Source organism: Scleropages formosus, chromosome 20 (genome assembly GCF_900964775.1).
Source record: "Scleropages formosus chromosome 20, fSclFor1.1, whole genome shotgun sequence".
Lineage (NCBI taxonomy): Eukaryota > Metazoa > Chordata > Actinopteri > Osteoglossiformes > Osteoglossidae > Scleropages > Scleropages formosus.
In genome coordinates, this window is record NC_041825.1 from 20,353,390 (window position 1) to 20,376,171 (window position 22,782).

The window sequence follows — 22,782 nt, forward strand, 5'->3', positions numbered from 1 at the left end:
CAGCTCAGAGGAGAAAGCCTCAAGTGCGTGTGGTCCTTTGCGCTGAAGGTTCAAGGCGCTCTGGCCTTGTCACTTTCAAAGTCAGCAGTGAGTGGGCAGTTCTGGCCACCCCCCTCCTGCCCACACAGAGTCACGCACAGATTGACCAATCCCATCACACACTATTGCCAGAGGATGGTTTACAGAGACCCTTGAGAAGCATGTCTTCCAAATGTGGAAGGAAGCCAGGATACCCGGAGGAAACTGAGGAAAGCGTGGAGGGAACGGAGAGAGCCGAGTCCTTATTCCAGTTGCGCAGCCCTAGGGATGGGAGGCTACACCACTACCAACTGAGTCTCGGTGGCCTTCCCGTCTCTGAAAGTCAGAGCACGAATTTAATTTTGTGCCAGACAGAATTTGTTTCTGCTTTTGTCCAGAACTTTCTCAACAGAGAACGCCTTGGCTTGGGCCTGTGGCTTCAGATGTGGTTTTGGATCTGGCTCAGTCTGTGTGTTGGCATGTTCTTCTACACATGGCTTTCCTCTGGCTCCTCCAGTTTACATTTATTCATTTAGCAGATGCTTTTCGCCAAGATTGAAAATGCCCCACCATCCAAACACATGCATTTCATGTGAACTAGGGACTCTAAATTGCCTTTAGTGTGCGTTTGATTGTGAAGGGGTCTGCGCGAGCACACTGTCAGGGACTGAAGCTTCATCCAGCCTCACAAACTGCCTCACACACTATGCTTCTGGGATAGGCTCCAAACGAGTGCGACATTGCATTGGAAATGCAGATTGGATGGATGTATAGAAGGATGGATGGATGGATGGATGGATGGATGGATGGTTTATAGTGTGATTTAGGCAAAGTGCCTCGTACACAATTACAACATCAGGACTTAAGTTGGATTTAAGCTGTGTGCCTTTCAGCGCTGTCCTGCTGCCATCCTGCGCTTTAACCCTGCTGCAGCCCTGACTTTCAGACCAGCATGGTAGACCACTGTGAACTGTGGTTTTGTAGCATTGGGGGTGTTAATGAGCAAGAGGGGAACATTTTGCTGGCTGTAGAGAGGGGTGGCGGTTGTATAAATTCCTGCTTCCAGCCTCCAGGTAGGTGGTTGCAGGCCTGGCTGAGAGACACTGTCCCCCTTTCATTTTATATTTAATGGAACCAAATGCAAAGCTGGTAGCACAGTGGTTAGAGCATTGGACCCAAAAGTGGCAGGTTTGAATCCCAGCTCTAATATGGTTGAGCAAGGTGCGTACCTTAAATTGCTCCAGTATGTTTACATTTACGTTTATTCATGTAGCAGACGATTTTCTCCAAAGTGACAAACTCTCTCTCTCAGAGAAAAATAGAAAGAGAGAATTATATCAACAGAAGGAGAGAAAAATAAAAATAGTAAAATTGCCCAAATCTGTAAATGGGTAGATTAAGTATAAGTATCTTAAGTCACTTCAGAGAAAAGTGTCAGATTAAATGAATAAATGTAAATAATTAATTTCTTATTAATGATAAATTAGGTCATTTGCGTGATTTAAAATAATTCATGTAAAATCCCACATTTCACTGAATTTTTAAGTCTCTTACAGGTCACACCTTCGCAGTCATGCTTTATATTACAAACTGTGATAGCTATGCACCTTTGTAAAGTAATAAATGAAAATAAACATATGAGATGTGAGAAAACTATATACATACAGTACATATATATATATAGAAATCATGATTTCAACTCGCTGATTAGTACTATGAGTATTACTTGTAATTTCTGCAGGAACATAATTATTATTTATAATTAATAATTTACTGCTTAGCAGATGATTTTACCCAAGTATTTGATCCTTTTTTACTAAACTTCCACTTGGACTTAGATATTTTTATTGGAGCAATTTAGAGAAAGTACTTTGCTTATGGATGCTAGACCATAGCAGAGAGAGGGGCTCAGACTGGCAAGCTCCAGGGTACAAATCTGAGCCTTTAACTACAACCCAACATGCTGGTTGACTGAGAAGATACAGTATGTACATTATTTGTACAATGAAAGTGCAATGAACAACAATAAATGACTGAACAGATACTTCAGAAACCCTTGGCAAATTTTCTCAGCAGTTTTGGCTCAAAAGCTCTGCAATCGCAGTCGGATGAATTACAGCACCGATAAATGAAGTTAAACATGACGTCAAGTAATCTGAAAGCAGACACAGTCACGGGATGCCGCGGACATCCTTTCCAGCGTTCCTAGAATTTTATTAAATATGTCATCTTCCATTTCCATATACATGCCTATTCATTTTTAAGTGTGCACCAGTGCTGAAACCTATAAATAAAAAGCTGTAAAAAATATGTATAAAAATCAAGTACAAAAGAGTAAACCATTGTGTCGGCTATGTAGGCGGGAGCCTGACGAGAAACAACACATATTATCAATAAAACCACTGAAAAAGCCCCAAACAGGAAACAAGTCATCCCTCTTCATCCTCCACATTTTTGAGTTGTTATGTTTTACATGAACCTTCTCTTGGAAAACATGACTGTAAAGGACGATAAAAACAATCGTACGTGTATAACGGCGCAACTTTTTCTACCTGACAAGCAAGAGTTGCACTTAAATATGTCTTTTTTTTCTGTGCATGCATTTATGCAAAAGCAGGACAGTTTGACACTGAGGGAAGTCCTCCTTCTGCTTCTCTGACCGTTCTTAGTGAAGCGGAGGAGTAAACTGGACAGCCCAGCAGGGTATAGTCAGCCAGGAGTGTAGCACTTCCTTCCCATGTCTTCATAGATGAGATCAGGTGCCTTCCTGTGGCTTTTTCTTGCGCAGAATTTTTTCACCTTATAAAACAAACAGGATACAAGGTCAGGTAAAAAAAAATGAATGCGGTGAAAGATATTTTGGTTTAGAAAGTTGTAGGTTTTTAAAAAAAAAAAAAAAAGTTGTAGATTTTAGCAGTGGTCCTAAATAGTCACTTGGAGGGGATCGCGAATGTGAACGTTGTGTAAGTTTCCCGAGTCGCCCAAATTCGTATGACACGCTCACCCTGGGAACGAGACAGATGAGTAGGACTGCGACACACAGCAGGAACACTGAGCCGCCAGAGATTGCGCTGGCTATCAGAAGGCTGGGTGTCATTAGTGTGTGGTCAGCAGGTGGACAAGTATTCACACCACCTGTGGGACACCACCAGACAGGCAATACAATGAGAAGCAAACTTTATATGTCGGTAGCTTAAAAACGTTTCTAACATAAGGAGCCATTGTCACTGATATGTCTGGTCTCGCCTGTGAACGGAGGAGCAGCGTTCAGATACTCACCCATCACTACAACCAGAGTGTCTTCCATGCCTGGAAACTTCTCTATATCTTGGGTGCCTGCGTTGACCTTGTTGTATACACACGAGTAGATACCGGAGTCATCGGCTGTAGCATTAATGAGCGTGATGGAGAGTTTGGTCATTTCTCCCTTCTCCTTCACCCTGCCTTCGTAGTTCTTTGCCAATCTCACTTTCCTAGTTTTCTCATAGAAGTGAAGAACGTGCGTTTCCTCCTCCAACCTCTGGAGCAGATCCATTGACATTAAGCCTTGCTCTGATGAGATGCACCGCACAGTGAATGATGCTCCCTCCTTAATTTTCAGAATCCTGCTTTTACCTGTGGGTTGGAACAGGACGTACACAATTTTTTTCCTCGACATACAAGGATTGACGTACAACTGCGCTTTGACTTCAACTGGACAAAGACCAAAATCTTCAAGCTACTGCATGCACATAAGCAAAGATACTTGCAGTGAGCTGCCGAGATACTTCAAAATACTTTCTAACACGAAGGCATCATTTATTCATACCTTAAAATTATATTAAGGTTATTCAGGTTATGAAATGAATGTAAGAAGATCCCGTAAACAAAAAACGTTTGGCTGGAATACGAGTACTAAATTGAAATGGTACAAATTCAACAGAAAGCTGTTATTAGGATTCCCTCCAGAAGATCACCAATATGGTAGTTGCGAAATGAAATTTTCAGATGTTTATCCTACTACAGCCATTGATAGTTCTGAAGATTTCTCCTTAACCGTCAGATCTGCACTGCACACACTTAAAGTGAAGGAAGCCTATTTCTCATCTACAGGGCTTTCTGTATCGGCCGGTAAGCGAGGGATGAACTCACCATCGGTGGCCCACGCGCTACAGGACGTCAAAAGAAGGGTCAACGGTACGAGGAGCTGCTGTGCGACTGCCATCGTGCCGGCACACTTTTGCTGAGGCAGTGAATCCTGCGTGCCAATAAAAGGCAGAGTGTTTGACTCCTACGCACGCTGAGCTTCCTCTTGCACTCGCATATCTGTGACCCCCATTTCACATGAGGTGTTGCTCTCTGTAGGTGCAGCGATACGCCTCCCTCTGCGTCCTTACTTCTCTCTGAGCAAGTAAGTCTACTAAAGGGGAAATGTTACATAACCACATCCCTGAACAAAGTTCAGCATTTTGGGGACGGCTGCTTTTAAATAAGTTTCCTGAAGAAATCCCACAAGAGAAGCAATGACACCAGCATGGGAACATTTACCCATGCCACGTTAGACAGGACGCACACAGCAGCGGTATTCTCCTGGAAACTCTTACGCAACCAGGATTCCTTATCAGTTTTTCTTCCAATGCCTTTGCGTATGCTCATTTTAGAGTCTCGATAATGCCTCATTATTGCACCAATATTACAATTTTTTCATATACATTTCAATGTATTTTATATCAGAATTAAGGCTTTTAAGGAAACGTGAAAACTTTGAAAACTCACATTTATCCACATTGAAAACAGGAAATTCTGTACATCAGATTAAACAAATTTGATTGAATCATCTAAATTTTAGGTAAAAAAAGTCAAAACCAAAGAAACTGCTTCTTTACGCAGTATAAATTTCATACATGAGTTACATGCAGGCGGCACGGTGGTGCAGTTGTCTCACAGCAACTGGGTGGTGGGGGAGGATGTGGGTTCGATCCCTGCTAAGTCTGCGTGGACTTTGCATGTTCTTGCAGGTTTCCTTCCACAGTCCAAAGACACACTGTTCAGGTTCCCCCATAATGTGTGTGTTCCACTAATGTATGGATGAGTGACCCAGTGTAAGTAGTGCATCTAGCAGTGTAAGTCATCATGGTGAATAAGGTGTGTGGGCTAATAACACACACACACACACACACACACACACACTTTCAGAACCGCTTGTCCCATACAGGGTCACGGGGAACCAGAGCCTACCCGGCAATACAGGGCATAAGGCCAGAGGGGGAGGGGACACACCCAGGACAGGACACCAGTCCATTGCAAGGCACCCCAAGTGGGACTTGAACCCCAAACCCACCAGAGAGGAGGACCCGTTCCAACCCACTGCGCCACTGCGCCCCCATGCTAATAACACTATATAGTATTCATTGGAAAGATTATCTGCTAAATAAATATCATAAGTTATGGCTGAGCACAGATGGTCTTCAGCTAGATGCACCACCTAAAGAGAGAACATCTGCCACTGGGGAAAATAAGCCGAGGTCTCATGTGCAAAACAGTTGATTCTTTGTTCTCAATGGTCAGGCATGAAGACTTCAGTGATGGTGTCTCAATTCAGTATCCTCATTCACAGGTCATCTTATGCTGCTGCAGTTCTGTTTGGACTTCTGTCCAACCCTTGTTACTCCTATCATTCTGGACCCTGCAGTGATGAACCACAATTCAAACCTGTGCAATACAAATTCCGTGCTGCACCCTGTCCTACACCACAGCATCAATTCAGCAAACCTTCAGAAGTCTCACAGAAGGACACTGCTCTCTGGTGGAGCACACCAGGCAGTACATTCAGAAACTACACATGAGGATGTCTCACATCCTGGACTAGCATCTTGTCCACACTGTGTCCCTCCCAGCCTTGCACCCTCTGATCCTGGGCTAAGCTCCGGAGCTTTGCAATCGGGGTCTAATTTCTTTTGCAATAAAGAAGGCCACCGTATTTTTTAAAGAAAATTAAATTAGTTAATGTGTCGGTAATACATAGTCTAAAATTAAGTCTAGTTTTATTTCTTTATTTGATGAACGCACGTCAGTCAGCGCTGATTGTTTTCTATAAGTTCTATTGAAATAAATGAATGTGCTGTGCTGATTAGTTTGTAGTGGTGGAATGACCTTCCCCTGTTATTCAGAACTGCGGAAACTTTGTCTGCTTTCAAGAAGGTTCTGAAAACTCACCTTTTCCAGATCCACTTCACCCAAGATCTCTCCAGCTCATTTACAGTGTAACTGTTCACGCATCGTAACTCCACAAGCACCCCCAGATACAACCTTTATTCAGCCACTACTCTGGCATTGTACATGCTTATTTGTGTATCTTATAAAAATTTTTTTAAAAAAATTAGTGGGAGGGTATTGGGATTTGTTTATCCTGTGTTTTATGCACCTACTCAATCGATGAACCTCGATGCAGCAAGTGGTAGGTAACTAGGTTTGCTTGAGACTTTCATGTCTGCAGCTATGTCTCCTTCTCTTAATGTAATGCATAAATTGTACTTTTCCTGAGATGTACATCGCTTTGGACAAAAGTGTCTGCTAAATAAATAAATGTAAATGTAAATGGAGTCCTGTTTTGTTTTTTTGTTTTTTTTTTCACAAATACAGGTTATCAGTGCCAATCACGTAACGAAAAGAAGTACACCTAGGATGCCAGTCCATCACAGGATAGTGATCAGATACATTAACTTGATGAACTGGTCACTTCCTTGTGGCCACTTTTATTATGTCCTCTGTGGCAAATGATACATGCAGTTGGTACTAAAGGTGAAACACTTTTTAATACTTTCTCCAGCTCATTCTCCTTTCTCTACTGTAGCTTCACTTCCCTGTGCCGCCTGTTACTGTCACGCAACTGGGGTAGCCAAAACAGCTGGACCCAAGCACAGGGTCGTTCGTCTGGATTCAAGGGCTCAGGCAAGTTCTCGCTGTCAGGGGTAGGCGAAAGGTCTGTCAATCGGCGGTCGGAGTTGGAGCAAGTATCCATGGATGTGGTGAGGGGACAAAGCGAAGGGTCGAAAACTGGAGGATGGACACGAGAAACAAGGGTTGTCTGTGAACAAGATGTCGCGAAGGAGAACGGTTGTCTCTGATGAGAATACACAAAGGTATGGGAGCTGAGGAGGGTCTTTTAAAGGGTATGTGGTGAGTCAGGTGCTGTCAATTGAGGTGCGGGCATGGATGTGACAGTATCTCCCTCCCTATGAGCGGCTCCAGCCGCTCTGCGACACCGGGAAGGAGGGTGGCCTCTGGGACAGGGCACTGGCTTATCCGGATGATCCCGATGGAAATCGGAAAGGAGTCACGGGTCGAGGATGTCGGCACCGAACTGCATTCCTCTGGAACATACCCCTCCCAGTCCACCAGGTAGTACAGCCCTCTATGTCGGCGCTGGGAATCCAGGAGGGCGTGAACAGTATAGACCTCGTCCCCATCCACGTACGGCGGAGAGGGTGTCAGGTCACCCTGGGTGAATTGGAGCATGGAAGTCCTGTAGGGCTTGAGAAGGGAGACATGAAACGTGGGGTTGATGCGCAAGTGCGGTGGCAACTGCAACTGGTAAGTGCTCAGGGTGATCCTCCAAAGGATCTTATATGGGCCTATAAACCAGGGACTGAGCTTCTTGGAGGGCAGTTTCAAGCGAATGTATCTAGTGGATAGCCATACCCGTTTCCCAGGCTGAAGGAACGAGGTGCTGCGGTGTCGGTCCGTTTGTGCTTTATACAGGTGGATGCTTTGTTGGAGGTGGTCTCTCACTGCTCGCCAGGCCGTCTCGCTCTGCAGGTACCAGGAATCCACAGCAGGGACCTCTGAGGCAGTGGGGTGCCAGGGGAACAAGGGAGGCCTGTGGAGGAGTGAGACAGGGAATTATGAGCATATTCGGCCCAGGGCAGGAAACGTGACCACTGGTCTTGGTCCTTCCCACAGTAGCTCCTCAGGAAGCAGCCAAGGTCTTGGTTCAGCTCCTCCACTTGTCCGTTGGCCTGAGGATGGTACCCTGACGTGAGGCTCATGGACACTCCGAGCTTCTACCAGAATGCCCTCCATACCCTGGACACGAACTGAGGACCCCAGTCGGAGACAATGTCCTCAGGTAAACTGAACATCCAGAAGACATTCTGAAACAGAAGCTCAGCCGTGACCAGGGCAGTGGGGAGTCGAGGCAAAGGAAGCAGACGACATGACTTAGAGAACCTGTCCAGCACCACCAGGATTACTGTATGGTCTTCGGAGGGCAGCAGGTCCGTCAGAAAGTCCACTGCTACATGAGACCATGGCCTGGCTGGAACCGGAAGGGGCTCCACCAGCCCTGCGGGTTTCTGGTTCGGGGCCCTAGACTGGGCACCTACCTAGCACGTCTGCACGAATTCCTGTACGTCCTCTCGTAGAGAGGGTCACCAGTACTTCTTCTCGAGCCGAGTCAGGGTCTGTTGAGCCCCTGGATGGCCCACGGCCGGGGTGTCGTATGCCCAATGGAATAGCTGGGGCCGCATCCTGGGAGGAACGTACTCTTTACCTTCGGGGGTTTCAACCGGGCTGGGTTCCTCCGTCTGGGCCTGCTGGAGGTCCTGCATGAAGTGCCAATGAACGGGGCCCACGAAGCAGGTGCTGGGCAGGATGGGCTCGGGTGCGTCTGGAGTCGGGTCCTTGTCATACAGTCTAGACAGGGCATCTGCCTTGCTGTTCTTGGAACTGGGACGGTAAGAGACGGTGAATCTGAATCTGGTAAAGAAAAGAGCCCAGCATGCTTGTCATGGATTGAGTCTATGGGCAGCCTTAAGGTACTCCAGGTTCCTGTGGTCCATCAGTACTGAGAATGGGTGAGCAGCCCCCTCCAACCAGTGCCTCCATTCCTCTAGCGCCAGTTTAATCGCTAACAGTTCTGTGTTACCAGTGTCATAATTTCACTCGGCGCGTGACAATTTCTGGGAGAAGTACACATATGGGAAGAGTTTGGTTGGTGTTCCCTGCCTCTGTGACAAAACCACCCCGATCCCTACGGTTGAGGCATCTACCTGCATTACAAACGGCAGTGAAGGGGCAAGATGCTTAAGTATCGGGGCGGTCGTGAACCGCCGCTTGAGATCCCGGAAAGCCTCACAGGCTTCCTTGGACTAGGAGAGCTGGGACTGTTTGCCCTTGAGCAACAAGGTGAGGGGTGTCGCAAGGCTGCTGAATCCACAAATGACTCGGCGGTAAAAGTTCGAAAACCGCAGGAAGCATTATAGGGCCTTCACAGTGGTCAGACGGAGCCAATCCAGCATGGCCTGGACCTTCGCCAGATCCATCTCCACCCCGTCAGGACCAAGGATGAAGCCCAGAAAAGAGACCTGCTCCTGGTGAAATAAACATTTCTCCCCCTTGATGAAGAGGCCATTGGCTAGGAGGCGACCGAGCGCCTGTCTGACGTGCGTTACGTGTTTGGCCATCAAAGATAAGAACACCAGAATATCGTCTAAGTACACTAGGATGCATTCAACAGGTGGTTCACGAAAGCCTGGAAAACAGACGGGGCTTTGGCTAACCCGAACGACATGACCAGGTACTCGTAGTGGCCTAAGGTACTAAACGCAGTCTTCCACTCATCCCCCGCTCTTAACCGGATGAGGTTATATGCACTGCGTAAGTCCAGTTTGGTAAAAATCCATGCACCGTCTACTTGTTTGAGCGTGGAGGTGATCAAAGGCAGGGGATGTGGATATTTAACAGTGATCTTGTTAAGACCCCTGTAATCTATCCAAGGGCAGAGGCCACCATCTTCTTTTCCACAAAAAAGAACCCGGTGGAGGCTGGTGACATGGATGGCCTTATACTGCCTAGGGACAGGGCCTCGGTCACATACGCCTCCATGGCCTTCTGTTCGGGCAGCGAGAGCGGTTAAACACAGCCCCGGGAAGGGGTAGTTCCAGGCAGAAGGTCAATAGCACAGTCCCATGGCCCGTGCGGTAGTAGGGCAGATGCTCGGGATTTACTAAAGACCTCGGTGAGGTCTACATAGTCCTCTGGCACCATCAGGGGTTGTGTGGAGTCAGGGCTTTCAATCAATGTGGCTTGGCATGGCAAAGTAAGGCAAGAGGAGGCGCATTGCTTTCCTCACAATATCACACACACACACACATTTTCAGAACCGCTTGTCCCATACGGGGTCGCAGGGAACCGGAGCCTACCCGGTAACACAGGGCGTAAGGCCGGAAGGGGAAGAGGACACACCCAGGACGGGATGCCGGTCCACCACAAGGCACCCCAAGCGGGACTTGAACCCCAGACCCACCGGAGAGCAGGACTGTGGCCCAACCCACCGCGCCACCGCACCCCCCATATCCCTCACAATATCAGTTCCCTAGAACTCCATGAAAACACCGGGTCGTGCGCAGCCAGCCAAATGTAACCCAAAATCACCGGGATGTCAGGGGTCCTAATAATTAAAAAATAGATGATCTCCACATGACACACCCTTGTCTGGAGGCTGATCGCAACCATTTTGGTCTCCACCACCTCAGTCCCTAGTGGTTGCTCATCGAGCGCTTTCACCCATAAAGTGACCTCACAGTGGTATGTGGGAAAGCCATGTGCCTCTGCAAAAGCGGCCTCCATGAAACTGCTAGCCGCTCCTGAATCTGCGAATGCGTGCGTAACCACATGGCACGACTTCGACATTAGGACAATAGGAAGAGTGAGTTGAGGGACTGGCTGGAGGGGTCTGCTCACCTTGGGTTGGCTAGCTTGAGGCCCCCCTCTGACAGGCCTCTCCGGGCAAACTGCTGAGGAACGTCCGGCTCTTCCACAATAAAGGCAAAGGTCCTCTAAGAGGCGTCGCTGCCTTTCCTTGGGAGTCAGATGTCCTTGTCTGACCCGTAAGGGTGCGGGGTTTTTTCTGGTGGCCGGTAGAGGCTGTGGTGAACACTTGTGGAACCGATGATCCAGAGCGATTGCCAGCTGTATGTATTAATCCAGCTCCTGTTCCTCACTTGTGAAGCAGCTGAAAGATTCACCCATGGAGTGTGGTCGACCTCTGGTGGCAAAACACAGAATTGCAGGGAGGTTCACACCTTTTCGGGCTCTGGTTTTGCTTCCAGGTTTAAGTTGCGTTGGAGCGCATCCAGCACATTTCACAGACACTGGGATACTGCTGAGTCTATGTGTTTTAGGGTGGAATCTTCTGTCACGTGGAACCGAGGTAGCCAGAACGGCTGGACCCAAGTGCAGGGTCGTTTGTCTGGACTTAAGGGCTCAGGCAAGTTCTTGGCGTCAGGGGCAGGCGAAAAGTTAGTCGATCGGCAGCCGGAGTCGGAGCAAGTATCCATGGGCTTGGTCAGGAGACAATGCGAAGGGTCTGTCAGTTGGAGGTCAGAGTTGGAACGAGCATCCGTGGACATGGTCGGGGGATGAAGCGAGAGGTCGAAAACCAGAGGATGGACAAGGGAAACAAGGGTTGTCTGTGAACGAGACATCACGAAAGAGAACGGTTGTCTCAGACGAGATTCCACAAAGGTATGGGAGCTGAGGAGGGTCTTTTAAAGGATGTGTGGTGAGTCAGGTGCTTGGTGATCGTCAGGTGCTGTCAACTGAGGTGCGGGCGTGGACATGACAGTTACATAGAAGAAGTATGGCACTGCATATAAAGCAGAACTGAACACATAGAATAAGAGATTTTGCACATTACGCATGTTTATTTTTAGTCTGTTTAAGGTAGCTTTTAATGTCATTCATGTTAATGATGGACAATGAATTGATGTAATCTCCTCATTGCATTGCGCACTGCCTCACACTCTTCTTATGGTATAGAGGAAAACACTTGCAGCTCATTTTTTATTTCCTTAGAGCCATGTCTGATATTTCTACAGAAGCTTATCCTGAATAAGTCCAGCAACTAAACACTGTTAATTAGAATTTTACAATTAGAATTTTATGGATTGGGATGTAATGGTTGGACTTACGAAAGATTGAAGTTACTAGACTTCTGGTCCCAGTTTTGTTTGTATGTCAATGTGCCAGTAGTATTCAAGAATCTGCTTCATTGCTGTTCAAGGTCAACCAAGGTGCACTTTTGAAGAGCTTTTTCTTAGGTTAACCCTGACTTACACGTACAGGGACAGCTGGTAATGTAGTGGTCAGAGCTACTGCCTTTGGACCCACAGGTTCAATAGTCACCTCCAGCTGTAGTACCCTTGAATATGGTACTTACTCTGAATTGCTCCCAGCTGTGCAAATGGATAAATAAATGTAAGTACCTTAACATTGTAAATTGCTTTGGAAAAGTGTCAGCTAAAAGATTAAATGTAAGAGGATTTAGGGTTAGAGGAGAGTCAATACGTATCTCACTTGGGAATTCAAATGAAGCTATTGATTTACACAATTGTTACTTGGTATTTTCATTCGTTCATTTGAAGTACGACAAGAAAATATTTTCTTTAATTTATGTTTGTGCATTAATATGATCATTTTCACTGAACTTAATTACATCTCAGTACTCACACACAGACAGACTGGAACCGCTTCTCCCAAGCAGGGTCGCGGCAAGCCAGAGCCTAACCAGGCAACACGGGGCACAGGGCTGGAGCTAGAAGGGACACACCCGGTACGGGGCACCAGTCCATTGCAAGGCACCCCAAGCAGGACTTGAACCCAAGGCCCGCCAGGGAGCACGACCTAGGCAAACCCGCTGCGCCACCATGCCCCCTCATCTCAGTACCGCTGGGCCTAAATAATTTCTGTTCCTCATTTCAGTGAAAGTCCTGAAACCATAAAAACAAATCAGTTCTTAAATGAATAATGAGTAATCCAAGTTTCCATTTAAATGGACTGAGTTTTATCATATTTATTACATAAAGTATTACAGAGCGGGGGGGCGCGGTGTCGCAGTGGCGCAGTGGGTTGGACCGGGTCCTGCTCTCCAGTGGGTCTGAGGTTCGAGTCCCGCTTGGGGTGCCTTGTGACGGACTGGCGTCCCGTCCTAGGTGTGTCCCCTCCCCCTCCGGCCTTACGCCCTGAGTTGCCGGGTTAGGCTCCGGTTCCCCGCAACCCCGTATGGGACAAGCAGTTCAGAAATGTGTATTATAGACCACATTTTTTATCAAGCTTTCATGTGACAGTAGCAGTTCAGGATTGCAGTACCATCAGCCAAGCGTCAGCTTCTGTACGCAGCTGAATGATGGAACTCAGTGCTGCGTTTTCAAGGCCTTAATAATGTTTTCCTCTGACTGATAAGAATTGATATAACTTTACTGGAATCAGTTCTAGAAACCGCTGTACTGTGTTTCTGTTCAGAATGAGACAGAAGAACTTAACAGCAGCACTCATTTTTCAGACACATATTCTGAGTTTTATTTGTACAACCGCCCCCCCCCCTTACTCAGTAACAGCCCCTGACTCTATGCACAAGGACAGCTGCCAGGGGACGCCTCTCAACACTTTACATTACATTTACATTTATTCGAAGTGCAGAAGCCTTCCTTCAAAGCAATGTAGCGGTCAAGAAAAAGTGCATTTCACACCGGAAGAGCTTTAGACAGCGACACACAATGGTCAAAGCACGGTTTATTTTTCCAATACCACCATTTTGTTGACACACTTGGCGCTAGTAGCTGCCTATGGAAAATGACATCGTCAAAACACACACACACACACACACACACTTTCAGAACCGCTTGTCCCATACGGGGTCACGGGGAACCGGAGCCTACCCGGCAACACAGGGCGTAAGGCCGGAGGGGGAAGGGGACACGAACCGGTTATCGTGACGGATGCCGGGAGGCGCATTTATACTCATTTATGTTGCCTTCAGGAGATCAGAGGAGAAGTGGGATCAAACTAGATTCATTGTGAGACAGGAGAGATTCCAGAATTTTTAAATGAGGTGGTATGGGGTGGATCAAGAACCAGTCGGGGGAAAAATTCAGAAAATTCTATCAGAAATAAATACAGCGTTGAAATTTGTCTTAGAAAACGTTGGGCACAATTTACAGGTAGTACATACTGTGGGACGCAGCACTCCAGGTTCAGGTGGGGCGAAGAAAGACGCACAGACAGCATCCATTGTGAACATTTGTTGGGACCCCGGCAGAGTTTTCCTCGAGGACCTGAGCCTCAAAGCACGGTCTCAGTCAGGTGTTACTAAGGCCTTAACTCCATTGCCTGCTCTGCAGTTACTCCTTCGCAGATGGTAAAACTAAGTTCAGAATTGATCGCACAATGCGTGCAACCGCCTGTCCCAAGCGGGGTCGCGGCGAACCTGAGCCGAACCAGGCAACGCAGGGCGCGGGGGGGACGCACCCCAGACAGGGCGCCAGGCCGCCGCAAGGCACCCCGAGCAGGACTCGAACACCCAACCAACCACACCACAGGCCAAACCCACTGTGGCACCGCACCCCACAGAATTGATCAACATTGCATCCGATAACATTATCCATTATTTGATGGACTAATATAAGTTCACACAGTACTGTGTAGGGCTCCAACCCCCAAGAGTCACAGGAGGTGCTGGTTTTGCATTAGTCTCTTATGTGCTCTGTTGAAGAGGTTAACTGGACAGCTTGTCACCTCACCCGGTACTTCAATTGTCAGCGGAGCGCAAACTGAAATACCATAAATGCTGTACCTAATATATAACACTAAAAAAAAAAAAAAAACATTTTCATCTTTTTATTTCAATTAAAGACTCATAATTACAAATGTACAAGTCATACAATGGTATAAAATTGCTTTGAAAACATACAAAATCTCACTGCAACCGCGTGAATGGATAATGATCAAGGCCTTGAACCCTACGATTACATTCAACAGATGAAATTATTGCATTCAGAAAATAAGGTTCAAACTGGAAGGTTAAAACAGAGGTTAATGCTTTTTTTTTTTTTTAACTTAATATAAATCAAGTGTGTTTCTTCTATAAACGTCTTTCATTGTCACTCAGAACACAGGAGTAAGACGGAGAGCCAGTGGAATAAATCATCTATTGTGTGATGTGTTCCACAAATTGCTTTCAGTTTACAGCAAAACTTCCTCTTTGTACCTTCTCCTTCTCCATTCACACTGACCAGCACGGTGAAATTTGCCACGGAGACAAATTTCAGTTCCATGTCCTTATCATAGTTTACTGATTGGTTTGACGCTGCAGGGTGAAACACAGCACCAGAAAGGTCTATTCACATGAAGCAAAGCGTGAGCAAAGGACGTCTTTTTCACTGGTTTCTTGTAGATTATCAGTAACTGTTCTTGAAAGGAGTGAAAGCACAGCTGATGGACACATCTCACTGCAGGCCCATGTCCATTTTCACCTTAGCTGGAAAGAAGCACAATGATCTGTTACTCGGGCACTTGGCAAAATCTAACGACAGGCAAGGACAAGTACCGAAGATGCCATTATTCAAATGATGCAAAAGAAAAATTAAAATCTCTCTGCAGCTCCTGTGAGATTATTTGTTTGAAAACACAACACAATAACTGCTGCGATACATGTGACTTACAACACTCAGAATGGACAGTGTCCAGGCACGTAAACTTACCTTCTTCGGCGCTCATCTTACATGGCTCCATATAGGGCATTTCTGAAAGGACGAGGGAAGCCTGAGGTCAATTTCGACTCAGTTCGTGAAAATCGTTCATCTGCCATCAGCTCATTGTGAGTAGTGTGTCTATGGCATTTACACCAGTGTGTTTCTCCAAGAATGCAGCATTCCCTGCACAAAACAACCAGATTCTTCAAAAGTAATACATTAAACTCGGAAGTTATTAATTGATCGCCCTAATTAATTATTTGAAGCGGGGATCGACCAACAAAAAGCTCTACCCAAAAACCGAGTGTCATGAATGACCTACAGTGCTGCTTGAAAGTATCTGAACCCTACAGAGATGATCATTATTTGGGGGGCGGGGGATTAAATAAACTTTATAATCCAAATATTAAACTTATAAAATGAACAAATGATTATGATTTACACACTTGATCCTACATGGTTTAACCAATGCAACTTGGGCTTCGGTTATTTTTGCACCTGCACTACTTCCGTGTTTCTACCACACACATGATGTCCTCTAAAGCACCGTATGGAATTGGTCATTACACACCTGTTAAGTCAGATGACAAAGACCGATTCTGACCGAACAACCCTCTTGTGGTAAAACTAAGCGGCTCAGGTCTATTCGAACCCGCACTGCTAGGTACGGGAGCAGCTTTTACCCCACTGCTGTAAGAGTATACAACACTGACCAATGTGCCACCTTTTGTGACTAGAGTTGGACTGCTCCTTCCAAGCACATTGGTAGATTACATTGTCACTTTCTCATGTTCTGAGTTCTCTGGCTCTCTACTGCTGTTTATTCTTATTATTGCTACCGTTATTTATTGTTATTTGCATTATTCAGTGTCATTGTTTTTGTTTTGTGCAGTATTTCTATTGATTTTGTTCATAGTCTGTGGAGAAGCATTCAAGAAGAATTTCATACTTGTACATGGTACTTGTACCTACGACAAACTTGAAACTTAAGGGACATAAGGGGTTCACATACTTTCAAGCTGCACTGCATGTACAGTATAGCATAGAGAGTCTACTGGATATACTGTATCTGATCTGCCATACAGTTATATCCATTATTTCAATGGAAAAAATGACAGATAACAGTTTCTGCGATATTAAGGAATTGGGCTGTCTTGTATGTGGCAATGACTTGCAATAAAAATTACTTTTCACTCGATTCCCGTGGTCTAATGCAACATCCAGGGGTTTATTGAAATACTGTATATCTGTATTCAGTATGTGAAACTAAAGTGTTGCTGCATGTCTCAGCACGAAGACTATACAATAATCGAGTTTTTCCCCCGCACAAAAGCGTAATGTCAGCAAGTTCAGACCAGCAAAACACAATTGTGCCGAGCCTCATTTTTCAGGTTACGCAGCACCAGACTACCGTGACCAAACTTCCTCAAACATCTACATTTCAACGCACTTCCTTGTTTGCACTCCAGAGCGACGCAAATAAGCAGTTTTCACAGGGAATCGATAAAATGGCGAAGAATCAAAAAAAAAAAAAAAAAGACTAATCTGGAGAAATATAGGTTTCATACCTAAAATAAGGTTTTGACACTAGAAACAGATGAGAGATATCAGGGGTGTGGCCATCCACAGCAAGCAGGTAACAATGAAACCATCCTTAAAACACAATGACAGATTTGGTGGCGAATGAGCAGAAAGGGAACCATCAATAATAATAACTGAATGAATTATTACACCGTTACTGGTAACACATAATGCGAAGGTAACAATGGAAAAAACACACACACTTCTGACCCGCCAGGGTGCATCCGGTGCTGGCAGTGACCAGGTGTGAGGCTGTCAAGGGTGGACTTACAATTTTTATTTGCTTAGATTCCTAAATGAACAGCAGCAAGCACATGCTGACACTAATCGAGTAAACAATGAAACGAGGAGAATGGACAAACTTCTCGGAACGCTGCGAATTACGTTCCAGCGCCGTCACCGTAGCAACCGAGGAGTCACCAAATTCCCCTATTCGCAGGGCCAATGTTTTAAAAAAAAAAAAAAAAAAAACACAGCTGGACTCGGAGCACAGGAGAGCGCCACACGCGGGAACACGATCCTCATCCCTGGAATGTCGACCGTCACGCTGCGCCAAGAATAAGACCCGGCAGCGGGCCAGATCTCAGTACTCACTTCGCAAGCGCCGTCTCTGGAGCAGCAGGAGGACGAGAAGTCCGCAGGCGAGCGACCCAAGAACCACTACGACTGCTGTGATGGTCACCGTGTTCTTCCTTTGCGTACTCTTCTCCGGGGCTGAAAGAGAGCGGGCGGCAGCGCGCTTCAGGACAGGGACGTGTAGCGGAGGGCGACACCACCTCACGGACCTTTGAGAAGCCACTAACCCTGATGTGCTCCGACGCCAACTTCCAGTAATATAATACAAACAGCAAAGGGCTCCGTTTTCACTCTGAATAAATGCACAGCCAACCCCAGAATGATGGCACCCTTGAAAGAGAGCAAAAATGAACAGGTAACACTGACGATACCGGCAGCCAGAGGCCTCGTCATCCTCCTCACTGTCCGCTTCCGGGAGAATGTTCAAGCGCTCCAGCTGTTTTGATTACGGCCCTCATTGTGCTAAACTGTTCTCTCCTCCGCTTATGGATTTGTTCATATCCAACATCTGATCTGCACAGGTCAACGACCATCTCAGTCTTTGTCTCGAAAGCTCTTCGGTTTTCCCCACGAAGATGAACGTCAAAGGCATTTCATATTCATATTCATAGCCCAGGGAACGAGGAAATGGGCAAAGGTCGACTGAGAGCTATTAATAACAAAGTCAATTTGTCTGCTGTCATTTTAAATGTTCTTAAGGGGGGGCCAACAATTTCGCCCAATATGCTTCTGGGACAAAATACTGCCGTTCAAAAAAAGTTTTTATAGAAATTATTTGCGTTAGAAGAAAGGTAAGTATTTTTCCAAATGTTAGAGTGGAACATTTGAATGATTATGTGTATTGTTCAGTTTATACCCTCATTTTTGCTAATTTTCTTGAAGGGTGTCAGTAATTCTGGAGTTGAGGCTGAGCTTATAAACATACACACACAGTCTAAAACCGCTTGTCCCAAGTGGGGTCGTGGAGAACCGGAGCCTAACCCAGCAACAGGGTGCGAGGATGGAGGGGAGGGGAGACACCCAGGACGGGACACCAGTCCATCACAAGGCACTCCAAGCGGGACTCGAACCCCAGACCCACCAGAGAGCAGGACCCGGCCAAACCCGCTGCGCCACCGCACCCCCCTTAACTTATAAATAATAATAAGAAAACGATGAATCATAAAAAGGGGAAGAGCGTACCTGAGAAAGACAAAAATTAGTGAAACTAGCAGATGCACAACATCATCTAGACTTTTGTGTCTTATCATGTCACATGATGTGCAGTCATTATGACATCATGACTGAGAAATCCAGAACTAAGTCCAGATTTCAGCAAAGGTTTAGCCTCAATAGAGTTAATCCACCACTGTATTTCTCAAGAACCCATTTCTCCAAGTTAAGCCCTCAGTACGGTCACAGTACGGTCATCTCTCTGATCGCTCTCATCATCGCGCTTGAGGCCGCTTATTCTACCATAGGTGTGCGACTTCTTTTCTGAGAGGTTTTCTTCAATTGCTTGTTATACGTTAAGCCAAATGACCAGCGGCGTTGGAGAATACGCCACACGTACCGCAAAGATGCATGAATATTAATCTTCAAGATGAAATCCAATAAGCTGCAACTTACGGTGGTCCTTTGAGGCAAATGAGAGCGTATACTTGGCCTCTCCCTGCCGGTTTCCGTCGCTGTCGTACAAGACGCACTTGTACCAGGGGTTTACGGAGGTAGCTTGCAGCACGGTGAATTTGCTTATTAACGTAGTGCGTTTGTCCTCTTCCTGAACCACCCGTGTCTCCGAGCTCGCGGTCCAGTCGGTGTTGTACTTATCCAACCACTGGATCCTTCCTGGCGGGTATCCCCCAGAGGCATTGCAATACAGGGTGACCTTCATGTGCTCCTCGATGTTCTTCTCGGGAAAGGAGCACACCGTGGGCTTTGAGTAGAGGGCTGTAAAAGCGAGCAAAAAAAACCGAACGCTTTACACGTGTTCCACGGTACGTGGTTATAATTACGAGCTGTGAAACGTGTAACTTCTCTGCCAGATAACCAGTGAGAACCACCAGTCGTAAAAATCAAATAAGAACAAGCTCAAGTTCAAGTTCTATTCACCACATGCACAACCATACTTAGTACGACGTGCAGCGAAATACTACAGAAGCGGTACGTACGCGTTCACGGCGAAGGCCCAGTATACGACAGTCTACGGCCCTACTGGAACCACTGGGTTTCCTTTCTGTCTTTACAACTGGCCTTCAGAAGAGAACGCCGCTGAAGACTGACCTCAAAACTAATTCCTGAGCAATCCGCCCTATGAAATTCTCCATTTGATTACCTCGAAAATTCATAGTTTTGACAAGTAACTCAGGAAAAGGGGGGAAAAAAAAAAAAAAAAACCCAGTTATAAATATGAAGGTGAGGTTAGTGGTGTTTTTAAAACGTGAAGAACCGATGTGACATTTAGGGATTTGTTTTCAAAAAAATTTTTTTTTACCTCAAAAAAAAAAAAAGACACACAAAAAAAAAAAAATCTCACCTCTGACCTGAAGGCTGGTTTGTCCCTTGTCCTCACCAGCGTCCGTGACCACCATACATTCATATTGGCCAGCATCAGCTATTTGTGTGTTCTTCAGCAGCAGAGAAATGTTCATGTTGTTTGGGGTCCAGTTTGGTTCAGCAAACTGCAGTCGAGGATCTTCATCTTCAAAAGTTGTTTTTTCAGCATAAAACGTAAATATGGACTTCCCTGACTTCTTCCATATCACTAGTATTACCGTGACATCGGGAGAAAAATCCTTCACGGAACAACTTAATAATGAGTTCTGCCTGTAGATTCCGACGTTTTCATTCTTGCATTGCAATTTGATCATACCTGTGGATTCAAAAGAGCCAAACCAAGAGCATTAAAAGAAGAACTGACATCTCAAGCAAAGGGCGCAGCGAGTCGGATACGGGGAGTGAACTTCGAAGACTGAAACCAGGAGATCCGTGGATGAAATACCCACGTGTAAAAAGCGCACGATCAGAGGTCACTCACCAGCATGCAAACACGGGAGGAGGGAGACAAAAACCAAGAGGAGCAAAGCAGGTCCACAAGGTGCCATGTCCCACAACAGACTTTAACTGTGAGGAAGCACAATTACAGACATTTTCATTTTTGTAAGACGGGTTGATACAGCGATCAGGCTGGTGAAGACAGCAACAAAGCGTTTTTAAAACATATATTACAGAAACAAACAAACGAGGACAAGAGAACCCTTCCTCGAGGGCCCGCGTGTGCTTTTCTATAAAAATAAACGACGCTTTCCGTAAAATATTTACATTCCAATAATATTTATTATAGATGGTAACAGTTCATTTGTATTTACGAATGTTTATGCTTCCGTTACTTAATTTTTTTTGTTTTAAAAGAAGACCTGAACTAAAAAGCAGCTGCACTGCACGCTTTGGTTGATGTGTTCCGTTGGCATCGTTGAGCTTTCAGCCAAGACCCCAGTGGAGATGCGGTCAACGAGAGGGAAGAAAGACCTACCGCGCACACTTTCAGGGTCCAGTGCTCTCTATGTTTCTCACTTTTTCAGCTGTGAAAAACAAACAAAAAAAAAAATTGTAATGTCAATGGAGTTTCGGTTCGAATGTTTCGAGTCGGGGAGGAAGGCGGCAGTAGAAACAGGGATGAAAATCTATTAAGAACCAAGTATGAGATGGTCATGCTGACTGGTGCGGTTCTCAGCGACGTGAGCACAGAGTGTCACAGCTCCGCTTGTTTCCCCCAAGGCTGTGCAACATTTGCAAACCCCAAGGGCTCAAAGAAACTCCCCACACACACTCCCTACCATCGCCTTCACGGAGAGCCGCAAACCCCCACCCCATACGCCGGGGGACTCCCACCCATGGCATCACTGGGAAATTTCATTTTCACTTGCGCTACATTCCCAATTTTAAATTCAACCACTGTCTGAGAGCTTTTTCCACTAGCGCCAACACGTAGGACTCGAACCCACAACCTCTCAATCCAAAAGGTGGAGTTCACACACCACCACCACCATGATCCCAGCAACTGTCCCGGACAGTAAAAACACATTACTGCTGAATCACACAGCCAGGTGAACTAATTCCATACACACACCCACCACCAGTCACAAACACAAACCAATTTCTCTGGAAGAAACACACACACACACACTTGGCAAAAAGGAGCCGCTAAACTGTGTGATCACGTCTCCTTGCCCCGTGTCCGTAGAAGCCCACGGGAGGTTCTTACCTCGGAGGCCAGTACAGTAGAATATGGTAAACTAAGTGCAGTAGATTACGTGTCGGCGAAGTGAGCGCACACGTCCACAGACTCCAACAGATTCCGGAACTAAGACTCGGCGGGGGAGGAAACACGATCTCTCTCTGGTCTGGATCCACTTTCACTTTCGTTCTCACTCAACATGGCGGAGGAGCGACGCGACGCGACTCGACTCGACTCGACTCGACTCGCAACTGCGTGTCCCGTACCGAGCGACACGGCGCAGCTGCAAAATATTAGCGCGAATGTTGCTTAAGAGCACAGTCTCGATCCGCCCGTCGAGGAATAAAACGCCAACAGCGAACCGTCTTGAACGCGGCAAAAAGCAAATTGCTCGGATTTGAAAGCGATGACGTTGTGACGGCTACGTGGTGCCGCAGCGCCCCCGTGTGGAGGAGGAGGACACGAGCGCCTCCTACAATCACTGCGGCGCAATCATGTTTATTCATTTATTCATTTATGCCTTTATGCATTTAGCAGACGTTTTTTCTCCGAAGCGACGTACATCTCAGAGAAAATACAGTTTGTGCATTACATTATGAGAAAGAGACATAGATGCAGGCGTGTGATTCTTAAGTAAACTTTGTTTCTTTCCACTTTTTTATCATCATGCACCGATGTTCATCGCGGTAGGTGCACAAAACTCAGGATCGACTAACCTGATCAGCTTCCTGCATTTTTCTTTTAAAAGGTACACAAACATTTGCATGCAATACAGGAGCATTGGCTGTGTAAGGGTTATCCGGGGATGATCATAAAGTTCTGGCGCATGAACGTTTATGCCATACGTGAGCTTGAGAGATCGTGGGCGAAGTGAGTCTGGAA

The 22,782-nt window shown here is 46.2% G+C and overlaps 2 protein-coding genes across 2 annotated transcripts; both read right to left on the reverse strand.

The window, feature by feature from the left end:
* Positions 1-2,204: 2,204 nt before the first annotated feature.
* LOC108939998 (uncharacterized) lies at positions 2,205-4,365 on the reverse strand. The gene is made up of 4 exons (XM_018761731.1): positions 4,150-4,365; positions 3,298-3,633; positions 3,023-3,153; positions 2,205-2,817 (listed from the first exon to the last, which is right to left on the reverse strand). Exons 1-4 carry the CDS (start codon positions 4,220-4,222, stop codon positions 2,728-2,730), a joined length of 630 nt encoding a protein of 209 aa, XP_018617247.1. The 5' UTR covers positions 4,223-4,365; the 3' UTR covers positions 2,205-2,727.
* A 10,293-nt stretch (positions 4,366-14,658) lies between these two features.
* LOC108939832 (V-set domain-containing T-cell activation inhibitor 1) lies at positions 14,659-22,126 on the reverse strand. The gene is made up of 8 exons (XM_018761477.2): positions 21,928-22,126; positions 21,196-21,244; positions 20,701-20,786; positions 20,200-20,535; positions 19,293-19,613; positions 17,703-17,822; positions 15,537-15,578; positions 14,659-15,313 (listed from the first exon to the last, which is right to left on the reverse strand). The coding sequence occupies exons 3-8, from the start codon at positions 20,765-20,767 to the stop codon at positions 15,282-15,284; spliced, it is 918 nt and encodes a 305-aa protein (XP_018616993.2). The 5' UTR covers positions 20,768-20,786; positions 21,196-21,244; positions 21,928-22,126; the 3' UTR covers positions 14,659-15,281.
* Positions 22,127-22,782: the final 656 nt, after the last annotated feature.